The following is a 12,547-nucleotide window of genomic DNA, read 5'->3' as shown; positions in this document are numbered from 1 at the left end:
TTAAAAAAAACAATATTTTTTGTAAAACCAATTTCTCCACACAGGTTTTTCTTCTCAAATTTTTACTCGACTACGATCAAGGTCGATTCAACTCGATTCAGGTATATAAACAATTGAGGCGAGCTTCAAGTTAGCTTTAACAGCACATGTTAATGTAGCAGTCTACGAACAAACCCCTTTCTTGAAGTTTATATCTTATGTCAAAGTTGCAATTCTTAAATTAATTTTTTTTATAGAATCTCAATTTCCATAAGTTTTCTTACTAATTCTTCTTCAAAATTGTAGATTTTATTAGTTTTAGTTAGTTTTTTTGCTGAAGTTACTTATTACTTTTAATTTTAATTTTGTTTTTTAATGCAAAAATATGGATATTGCCGATGGGTTTTCTTGGGAATTTTCTACTATCTATAGAATGCCAATAAATCACGGGTAATTTATTCAAGTGATCTAAAGGTTTTAAATTTCCAAGAACACACTGAATTTTTGCTGTACCAAGTTGCAATACCGTTTTTAAAAAAAAATGTGTTATATGATTCAACTCAATTCAGTTCGATTTAATAATTTCCAATTAGAATTGTCAAAATTTAATGTGGCGTTTTAAAGAGGTTCCTATAAAATTACGAAAATAAAAGTACGAAATTTGCTGTATTGTGATAACATTCCTTCTTTACTTGTTTTCTTTTTTTAGTTTGTGTGCCGTAAATTTTATCGGTTACAAGCTCTATTTAGAAGCTCTATTCGAAAAATCTTCATCATTTTTGTAGTGGTTTTAAACTATTTCAATGCCTTGGTGAACCTTCGTTCAATTTCTAGTAAAGGCATCGTTTTTAATTTTAAATGTCAACACTGATATCTGTTTATAGAGTGATCTTTTAAAAATGCAATTTTTTTATTCGTGTATCATTTACCCTTTTTATTTTAACAAAACTTTAGACATTAAAATAAATTATACTAATCTTAATTTAACGATTATCAGAACACTAAGCTCATTTTTAATTTCCTATTGGAAGTTTTAAAAAAAATATGTAAATGGATATGTTACAATTTTTGTTGATTCCAAAAATCTCTCGAACTCTATCGACTTCAATAAGATTCAAAATATATTTTTGTATAATTTTAAATGGTTATACATTCAAAAATTCAACTGAAACATTTTTCAAATGTTTCCAATATGTTTTTTTGGTCTGGAAGAACCAAACTAGACCGAAGGTTGCAGAGGCCAAATAAGTCAGGAAAGTTTTCCAGTATCCAGCCAAGAATACAAAGAAATTTAAATTTGCCACTTTGTGTCTCAGAACCAAATTCTTTGATATTATTCAAAAATTGTATTAATTTTTCGGTATCTTCTTATCGATGGACTGTGTTAGGTTCTGCTCATTTAGGCTCAAAAAAGTTGTAAAAAGTCTGTCACAAACAATATAGCGCCTTATAAAAAGGTCATCGAGAAATTGAAGAAGCTTTGAAGTCTATTGCAAACGATTAAGGACAGGCACGAGAGACCAGAGACGAAGCACTTAGTCTTTACAAACAAAAATCCAATTTTACAGAACTATGGAACCCTGTATTGCAAAGAATTAATAAAACAAGTACTTTAACAGCTTTGTAGTCCGGTTAGTAAAGGTTTTCACCTCAAAAAAATAAAACAGTTTTTAATCTTGGCACACTTACTAAAGGTTGTCTGGTGATGACCCAAAAGTAAGTACCCAAGAATCCCACGTGAGCTCTAGCGGCAGTTAAGAGAAACACGGAGTTTGTTTCAGTTTCTTACGTTGATATCGAAAACTATCCGTCGTATCAAAAAAAATCTTAACAAATTCAAATCTAATGGACCAGCAGCAGCTTTATGGATTCAGTTGTTTAATATGTTTACATTGCTTAAAGATTTTATTCAAGCTGAGCGGTCTGGCGATTGTAATGTCCATAGTAACTGTGAGAAGAATATGATTCCATATCTCCATGCCGCTGGACACTTCTCGTACGCTTAATCATGTCACCTGTATTTGCTGGACATGATAAAACTGCCTTCTGTGATGACCCCTGATGAATTTAAAGACTTTGTGCAAAAGGTTTACTTTACTATGAGAAGAACTGACCGATTTTGGACAGGGTTTTCCTTGAATGCCGATAGTTATTTTACAAGTTAAAACAAGTAAAAACAAAGTAGCATCATAATTCTTTAGGAAATTGAATAAGTGTAAAAGATTATTTTTTGATACGACAAATAGTTTTCAAGATAAACCCGAAAAACCGAACAAACCGTTTGTTGCTCTTCACTGCCGCTAGAGTTATTTTAAAAACTATAAGAGATTGGACAAAACTCGTTCAACATTTTTTTTATAAAATTAAATGACCTTTAATTTTGTGGAAAACATTTTTTTGATATGACAAATAGTTTTCGAGATAAACGTGAAAAACTGAAACAAACTCCGTGTTTCTCTTAACTGCAGCTAGAGTTGGATTTTTAGATACTTTTTTTTGGGTGATCACCAGACATCCCTTAATAAGTGTGCCAAGTTTAAAAACTTTTGGATTTTTTTTTAAGTGAAGGCAATTTTCACAGCTCTCTCAGTAATTCTGACTGGCAAAGAAAGATTACAAATTTAAACATTCTAAGCTCTGAACTCATTTGAAAGACCAAATAGGTTCGCATACATATGCTGAATTTTTGAATATAAAAGAATGGAAAATCTGACAATTAATTTAAAAAAAAAAAACAAATAAAATTGAAGATAGATTTTTAAATGTTGAAATGGCACCAAGAATGGAACCTCAGTATTGTTTGCCCGATCCTGAAAAAAGGAGACCTTCTAAACTGCACCAACTATTGTTGGTTCAGCCAACTTTATGGAAAATTTTCCAAAATTAAAGTAATCCAATTTGAAAGAAGAACAACTTTAATTTCGCTAAAAAAAAGTAAATTACATAGTAGCAATAATTCATATACAATTATATTTCCTTACTTTAGTTTCCAGCTTATATCTTAATATATTTTATATTTTAGTAATTGCCTTAAGCAATTTTCTTATTTTTTCTGATTTTTTTGTTTTAACTATCAAGCTTATGCACTTCACTCTGTTTCTTCTCAAAATGGTTGATTTAATGCCAAAAAAGCTAAATTTCCGGTGTTCAATAGTAAAATTAATTCTTTAAGAAAGAGATAGATATTGACTTAGTATATTGCGCCTTTTCTTGGAATTCAAGAAACAATACTGCCATGAAAGGTGGTTCCAAGTTCGCTTAACACTCCCCCCCGGTAACTGGGTTAGGATCCAGCTTACCACTTCCATCGAACTGGTGAACCTCAAGGACTGCAAGCTTAACAGCTGGGCGAGTATAAATCCCTGTTTGGGTTTGTACAATTGCGCTCCGAACAGTATCATCTTTTCCAGGTATCACTTTAAGAATCTTACCCTTTGGCCAGGTTTTTCTTGGACTGTTGTAGTCTACGATAACTACAATATCTCCTTCTTGCAACTGCCTCTGTGGTTTAAACCATTTTGTCCGTCGGGTCAAATCGGGTAAGTATTCGCGAAGCCATCTTTGCCAAAATGATTGTGCGTACTTTTCAGCGGCTATCCAATTTCTTCTGATAGCTGCTCCGTCACGTATTGGCTCTGCGTGGAGTCGTTCTTGATTAGAACAACCGATCAATAAATGATTGGGGGTAAGTGCTTCACTACTTTCAAAATCAATTGGTACATAGGTAAGGGGTCGCGAATTCACAATGCTCTCTACCTCCGCCATCATACTCACTAATAGTTCGTCGCAAGGATTGCGAGTTGGCGATATTTCAGTAAGGGTTTGTTTAACAGATCTAACCATGCGTTCCCAACACCCACCCATGTGGGGTGCTGCTGGCGGAATGAAGTTCCACTTCAGATCCAATTCAAATTCTTTGGCTACTGCATGTTTGTTTAAGTCTCTTATGGCCTGCTGCAACTCTTTACTGGCACCTCGAAAATTTGTTCCATTGTCGGAGTATACTTCTTTTGGCATACCTCTTCTTGAGATAAACCGCTTAAAAGCCAATATGCAAGAATCACTGGAAAGGCTGTGGACAATCTCGATGTGGATTGCTCGTAGAGTTAGGCAAGTAAGTAACATACCCCATCTCTTGTCTAGGCGCCTTCCGATTTTAACAAAGAGTGGCCCGAAGTAATCCACTCCTGTGTATGAGAATGGTCTTTGGAATGGTTGAAGTCGAGCGGGTGGTAGTTCTGCCATGCGTGGGGGCTGCGGCGCGGCTCTGTTGTTTTTGCAGTGCTGGCAACCTCTTTGAACTTTTTTTAGAACACGTCTCAAGCTGGGAATGAAGTAATACTGTCTAAGCTCGTTCACCACGGTTTCGTTAAAAAGATGACAAAATTTTATATGAAATTCGTTTACGATCAGGTAGGTGACTTGATGATCCTTCGGTAGAATGATCGGTCTTTTAGTTTCCGATGGTACATTTTTTATCGCATCGATTCTTCCCGCAATACGAATAAGTCCATTTTCGTCTAAGTATGGAGAGAGAGTATAGAGCGGACTGGTTTTGCCAATGTTGACCTCATTCCCGGAACTTGTTGCGATAGCTAGGGCTTCATACTCGATTGGAAAGCTGTCTTTCTGAGCTTGTTTGTAGAGGAGAATCTTAGCTGCTTCCTTCTCGTCTAGTTGGAATACTGATGGTCTGCAAGGTTTTCGCCATTTAAGGACAAATAGTTTGACATATCGATAGATAAATATTTGTGTCTTTAGAAGGCTTTTCCATCTCGAAAAACGGTTGAAGTCTAATACTGATGCAGATGGCTTTTCGAAGTGAAGAAAACATTCCTTAACCTCTTCATTGCCTTTTTCAGATGTAAGGTCTTCAGAGAATTTTTCTGATAGAGGAAATGGGTTTTGGTACAGGAACTCCGGTGCCGTAAACCATCTGCCTGAAGAGCTGAAATCATAGTTGCTTTTATATTTTGAGGCATCGTCGGCGACGTTGTCTTTGCTGGAAACCCAATTCCAATCACTTGCATCTGAACTTTCGAGTATCTCTCCGATACGGACGGCTACGAAACTTTTGTATTTTTTGCTGGATTTTATCCAACTGAGAACGACTTGGGAATCTGTCCAAAAGGTTAAACTTTCAAATTGAACTGTGTGACCATTTTTGATAATTTTAGAGAGTCGTACTCCTAACACGGCCGCTTCTAGCTCTAGCCGAGGTATTGAGAGTGTCTTTATTGGAGCTACCTTCGTTTTGGCGCTGATAAGTGAACATTCAACATCGCTTTGAGTGGAAACTCTGATATAGGCTACCGCGGCAATAGCTTCTTCACCCGCGTCCACGAATATATGTAACTCAACACGACTTCCAGTTCCAAAATGTACATTTGTGAGATATCTTCTGTTAATTGATACGTCTTTTATTTTAGGAATCAGGCTCAACCATATTTTCCATTTTTGGAACTGCCGATCTTTTATCTTCTCGTCCCACCCTATTCCTGACCGCCAAATTTCTTGCAGGATGATTTTTAGCTGAATTGTGAAGTTTGCAATAAGACCAAGAGGGTCAAAGACGCACATGAGGGCTCTTAGTACCTCTCGTTTCGTTGGAATTTGTGTGCCGTTCATAACGTCATTCTGCATTTTGCTTGACTTGAATGTGTAAACGAACATATCTGTGCTTGGAGACCACCACATACCTAGGAGCTTTTCAAAGTCATTTTGAGCGTAATTTGTAAAGGATTTGTTAGCATTTGAAGCTTTGGACTGTAGAGCGTTTAAAACGTTTGAAGAGTTGGAAACGAAATTTCTGATTTCAAACCCCGCATGCTTGTGGATGTGTATCACGTCTTTTACCAAGGCTATTGCCTCTTCTTCGGTGTCTACGCTGTCTAACAAATCGTCCACATAGTGGTTTTCAATGATCGCCTTTGTTGCCCTTGGAAACTGCATCTCAAATTTTTTTGCGTTTTTATTTTTTATGTATTGGGCGCAAAAAGGTGAACAAGTAGACCCAAATGTCATAACCTGCATCTGATACACCTCAATATTTCCGTCTTCAATATTACGCCACAAGAACCTTTGAGCGTTTTTATCATCCTCAAGAATCTTCACTTGATGGAACATCTCGCGTATGTCACCTGTTATAGCGATCTTCTTTTCACGAAATCGAAATAAGACGGATGGCAGCGATGGTACATCATCTGGTCCTGTTATTAAACACGAGTTCAAAGATACCCCTTCGACTTTCGCCGCCGCATCCCAGACAATCCTCAACTTATCAGGCTTATTTGGATTCAGGACCGGAAATATAGGTAAATACCAGGATCGTGTCTTTGAATTATTCACCTCATAATCATTTAGCTTCCTTGCGTATCCTTTCTTCAGATATTCTTCGATTTGCTTATTGACCCGTTCAACGAGTTGAGGTTGGTGAAGAAGACGTCTTTCGAGACAGCGTAATCTTTTTTCTGCCATGGGCTTCGAGTCCGGCAACTGGATGTTCTCATATTTCCACAACAGCGGAACGGCATAACTATCACCCAAGAAAATAGTTTTTTCTTCCAGTAGTTGCATTGCTTTATAATCTTCGTCCGAGAGTCTTCGCTTAGTAGGCCTAGTGCCTATACTCTCTAATGCGAAATATTGCTTTACTGTTTCATGCATCTGTGAATCCATCTCATTTTGACATTCACAAAGATGAATGTTAATTTTTGCTTCAACTTCTTTATTTAGTTCAGTACCAACCGATGAAACACCAAAAAGAGTCCACCCTAACCTTGTTTTTATTGCTGCCGGCTGAGATTCATCACCCTCCCTATTTTTCAGAGGCATTCCCAATCGCCAGTGTTGAAGACCGAGCAGGATTTGAGGCTTCGCGTTCCAATATGATTTTATTGGTAATCCCTTCAGGTGTGCGTACTGTTGCATCAGGCTGCTTATGTCCAGTGTCTGTCTTGGAAGATCTAATGATTTGACTGTATGTGCACTTGGGAGCAAGTATTTATGATTGCTGTCTTGGGCTGATGTTTCAAAAGTAATCTTCATGGATGAGTCCTCCCGGCGATGGGTGTTTGCAGTCCACCTTAAGCACAAAGGTTCTGTTTCACCATTGGCACCGAGTGCGAATGCTAATTCTTCATCAACGAGAGTTACTGACGATCCATCATCTATGAAGGCGAACGTATCTAAAGATTTGTTGTTGTAGTGTAACTTCACCGGAACGATCTTGAAAAGAGTAAGAGAAGCACTTGGACGAATGATTGTACCACTGTAGTGGGTGTTCTGAACGCCATTGTTGTTTGAGGTTGGATGGTTTGTTCGCACATCACCGTTGTTTCTGACTTTCAGTTGAACTTCGCTGTTATGAAGAAGCGAATTATGTCGATAGGTGCATCCATTAACACCGCAAAGCTGTGATGACATGCAACGACGATTGCCATGTTTGCGTAAGCATATTCGACAGATGTAACCAGTTTTAATCAACTTCCATTTATCTTGCAAAGTCATCTGCACAAATTTTTGGCATGAAGATAGCGATTTACAATCACCCTTGCATGCAGGACACTTATTATCATCTTGAGGCTTTTCTTCTTGATGAATGTTGATAATAGCTTTTGTCCTTTTATTTGTTTTCTGTTCGAATGAGTAAGGAACTGTCACCGTAACCTCTGACGCAGCTGCTGCATACTTCGCGATCCAATCGTTGAACACCGACAAATCGGCACAAGAAATAGTCTGTTTAAACATACCCCAATTAAGTTTTATTTGTGCTGGCAGCTTCTCTACCAGTTCCTGAAGTAAACAAGGATTGTTGAGATGAGCAGAAAGACCTGTAACCTCCATCATGCGACACATATTATCTACCTCGAGTGAGAAGTGTATTATAGTTTCTAACTTGTCATGTTTAGGTGCAGGTTCATTTCTTACCTTCTGCAAAAGCGACTGAATAATTATCTCGGGCCTACCAAATAGCATTTTCAATGTTTTTATCACCCCCTCGACCTGATCTGGATGAAGAAGTCTGAATTGTACTGCTTCAAGAGCCTTTCCTTTCAAACACCGTTGTAGCCTTAGCATATTCTCATTGTTGCTGAATCCACACACCTTTGATGAATTATTCCACCAACTAATGAAAAGAGGCCACTCTTCAGGTCGCCCAGAGAACTGAACTTGTTCTTTTGACATGAACTGTCTTGCTGCGATTTGAGCTTTGTTTAATTCTGGTGCTGGACTAGTTGTCACATCTAACTCGGTATATTTTTCCTTTTCACCTCGCCCGTTGTCCAACTTGCCATCATGGAAATTGTTCTGCGTATTTTTCTTATTTTCACCTGTCACTTCCTGCAAATTCGATTTCATTACCCACTCATAAACGCGATCACTGACGGAATGTGCACTCACAACTGAATCTTTTTCGTCATCTATGGAACATTGTTCAAGAATTGCATATTTTTTGTCAATGTATTCCTTATCACGCTTTGCTTGAAGTTTTCGCTCTTCTTCCAGTTTCTGAAGTTGTAACTTGACTCTATTTGCACTTGATGCTTTTGTTGCAATTGAACCATTGCTCCTTGTTGCTTTTTTGTTGTGCTTAGCTTTTTCGACCGGCTTACATAGACCCTTCACTGGAGTATGATCATCTACGGAATCATCCTGCGAGGATGGTTGAACTTCGACGCCTGAAGCGGCAGCATTAGTAGTGGATTTCTCCTTTGAGGTTGAATCCTGTATTGCTTGAAGCTTACTAACACATTCGCCGCAGTGCCAATCTATGCTTTCTACCTCTTCTGTAACCCCCACGCATGGGAAATGAAACCAATTAAAACAGGTGCCACATTCTACCATTGGCGCCATACTATCAGGCTCAGTACATTTCCTACAATTTTGGGCATTTGATGCCGGAGATGTCTGAGCATTGTGAGTCTTTGACCTACGTCTATAATTACCATAATTTTGAGGCATAACGACTTACCTTGTACCAATTGATTGCAAGGAGATAGAGTTGAGTTCACGACCACAACGGCGACGACTGCGATGACGGCGACGACTGCGATGACGGCGACGATGATGAGGATCTGAAGCTGAGGATGACGATGATGAAGACGTTGTTCTAATGATGGATCGATGAGCTGATGATGAAGACGATGAGTACGTTGAGCTGATGATGAAGACGATGAGTACGTTGAGCTGTGACCAGGTCAATTGATGATGACCACGTGATGATGTTGAATTGACTATGGCCAGGTCAATTGATGATGACCACGTGATGGTGTTGTTGTTCGTTTTAAACGAAATTAAAGAATTTTGTTGGTTCAGCCAACTTTATGGAAAATTTTCCAAAATTAAAGTAATCCAATTTGAAAGAAGAACAACTTTAATTTCGCTAAAAAAAAGTAAATTACATAGTAGCAATAATTCATATACAATTATATTTCCTTACTTTAGTTTCCAGCTTATATCTTAATATATTTTATATTTTAGTAATTGCCTTAAGCAATTTTCTTATTTTTTCTGATTTTTTTGTTTTAACTATCAAGCTTATGCACTTCACTCTGTTTCTTCTCAAAATGGTTGATTTAATGCCAAAAAAGCTAAATTTCCGGTGTTCAATAGTAAAATTAATTCTTTAAGAAAGAGATAGATATTGACTTAGTATATTGCGCCTTTTCTTGGAATTCAAGAAACAATACTGCCATGAAAGGTGGTTCCAAGTTCGCTTAACAACTATAGAGGAATAAGTCTACTTAACATCGCCTATAAAATCTTCTCTGCCGTAATATGTGAACGTCTAAAGCCCATCGTCAACAACCTGATAGGTCCTTATCAGTGTGGTTTTAGACCAGGAAAGTCCACAGTTGATCAAATATTCACATAACGGCAGATCCTGGAAAAAACTCAAGAACACCAAATCGACACCCACCATCTTTTCATCGATTTCAAGGCCGCATATGACAGCATCTACAGGGACGAGCTGTATAGAGCCATGTCTAGTTTTGGCCTCCCTGCCAAAATCGTCCGTTCTTGCAGGATGACCATGAAGAATTTACGCTGCTCCATAAAGGTTGGAAACAACTTAACAGCTTAACTGATAACATTGACAAAATCGGAAGAACTCAGCGTGATGTCAATGTAGCTTTTGTGAGTATTAAGGCAGAGGCTGCAAAAATGAGTTTAACGGTTAATGAGGGCAAAACAAAGTACATGCTGTAGTCAAGAAAGGACATACAACACCGAAGTCTTGGTCAAAACGTCACCATCGTAACTTTGAGGTAGTAAAGGACTTCGAATACCTAGTCTCCGCTGTAAACGCAGAAAACAACACCAGTGCTGACGCTGAGATCAAACGCAGAATAACTCTTGCTAACCACCATTTCTTTGGACTAAGAAAGCAATTGAGTGGTAAAGTCCTCTCTCGAGGGACCAAAGTGTTGCTATATAAGATCCTTATCATCCCCGTCCTGCTATACGGTGCAGAAGCATGGACCATGACAAAAGCGGATGAAAGCACCTTGGGTCGCTTCGAGAGAAATGTTCTTCGTGTGATCTACGGTCCCGTATGCATCGAAGGGGAGTGGAGGAGAAAATGGAACGACGAGAGACTTAGCCAGAAGGGTAAAAGTCCAACGACTAAGATGGCTTGGTCACGTAGAGTGCATGGAAACCAATACTCCGGCCCGGAAAGTCTTCGAATCCACACCCATAGGACAGCGCAGGAGAGGAAGACCGCGGATCAGGTGGCGCGCACAAGTGGTAGGTGACCTCACACGACTTGGAGCGCGAAACTGGAGACATCTAGCTAGGGACCGAGCTAGATGGAGAAGTTTGTTGGTTGATGCCCTAGTTCACACAGGACTGTAGCGCAACCTTAAGTAAGTGAGTAAGATAATGGTTACTAATTGCAGTGGCAAAAATTCCTTCTCTAATTTTAAAAGAATACAAAATGAACTCAGAATTACAATGATTTAAGAAAGATTGACAAGTTTCTCATTTTTGTTTTAATTATGTTTATGTTTTCAATGCTGCAGTAATTATTTTTAATAATATTTATATTAATGAAACAAAAAATTGTATTTATTTCAAAGTTATATTATTTTCCCTGTATACCTTTAATATACAATAAAACATTTTCATATAATTATGCAGGCGCCCTTTTCTCGAAAAGTGCCCAGGGCCTTCAAAAGGGTAAAGACTGACTGGGATTTGAAATCAATTTGGTAAAAATCTCAAAAATTCAAAATTTTTCACAAATCTTAAACTTGGCCTTACTTCCATTGGAATTAAAATTATAAAATAAGTAAATGATACGATTTAAGTGCTTACGATTTGTTTACATAATTATGAGTAACACCGCTTATTTTATAAATGCCTTATTGTATTCTTAACCACTTAAAACCCTCGGACCATAAAATACCAAGAAGCTGTGACCTAGTAAATAAAGTGCATTTAATTTTTTATCCGTATTTTAATTCAAAATGTCCAAAATTTATTCATACAGAGATGCACTTGAAATATTTTTGATTTGCATAAATTACACATGTTTCATATATGACTTGAATATCACTGTCTTGTCCAACTTTACCAAAAGTCAAAACCATAAGATAACAATACAATTCTGGAGCACGTAGAAGGCCTTACAGATGCTTTCTGTATAAATAAATCATTAATCAGTATAATATGCCGGCTCGCAGAAAATCAAAACAAATAAACCTTAACTTATACGTACCTTACCTACCTTCGATCAAAACAAGTTTTCATGTAATTTGGCGACTTTAATCGCGTATCATCAGCCAAACATAAAGAAACCTCGCTGCAAGGTCAAGATCACAATACCTACCACAAATTTTTGCATTGAGTTCGAAAAAGCCATTAAAAAAGAGCATCGCATAGTTTTTTAAACGCTTTAACCCAAAAAAATATAATTTATCTTTATACCTGCATATCTTTCCTCTACCACTATACGGCCTCCAGCTATTTCAAGTTTAAGGTCAACTATCTGATAGTTTGTCCAATTTTCAGGTCTCATAGTGTAAATGTAAAATGAATGATGATGGTGTTTTATTTTGAATAAATTTAAACTTTTTTTTGTATGGCATTAATTTGCGTTTTCTTTTTATTTCCAGCTGAATATATTAAACCATGCAAAAGAAATGACCCAGACATCGTGACTTGTTTTAAGGGTTCACTGGAGCACTTAAGGCCGTACTTAAAAAATGGAATTCCTGAAATCGAAGTAAGTTTTAACATTGATGCTTTTAGAGTTTAGATTGAGCAACAACAAAAAAATTTTATTGCATTATCCATAAGTTCAATGACATTTATGGTTATCTTTTGGGTCTCGTAACTTCTGTAAGATCTCCAACGATTGCAAAAGAAACTATTGATAAATCGCTGCCGCAAAATTGCAGGTTGCAGCATAAGTAGTTATACCTATGCGTTTTTTTTCAAATTGCAACTTATTATTTGACCAATAGATAGATATGTTTGTAAGTTATTTGCAACTTGCATCGCAGAGTCGTAAAAACTTAACAAAGTTTAGTGTTGAAATGCAATTAGACATAGTAATGGG

The 12,547-nt window shown here is 37.3% G+C and overlaps 1 protein-coding gene across 1 annotated transcript in view; it reads left to right on the top strand.

Moving 5' to 3' along the window:
- LOC129939394 (uncharacterized) overlaps window positions 1-12,547 on the top strand; it is a 49,149-nt gene that overhangs the window by 21,410 nt on the left and 15,192 nt on the right. The window contains exon 2 of the mRNA XM_056047389.1: window positions 12,102-12,211. Coding sequence (XP_055903364.1) covers window positions 12,102-12,211 — 110 coding nt within the window. The remainder of the gene's footprint in view (window positions 1-12,101; window positions 12,212-12,547) is intronic.

This window comes from Eupeodes corollae, chromosome 1 (assembly GCF_945859685.1).
Source record: "Eupeodes corollae chromosome 1, idEupCoro1.1, whole genome shotgun sequence".
Taxonomy (NCBI): domain Eukaryota; kingdom Metazoa; phylum Arthropoda; class Insecta; order Diptera; family Syrphidae; genus Eupeodes; species Eupeodes corollae.
This window is presented reverse-complemented; position numbering and strand designations above follow the sequence as displayed.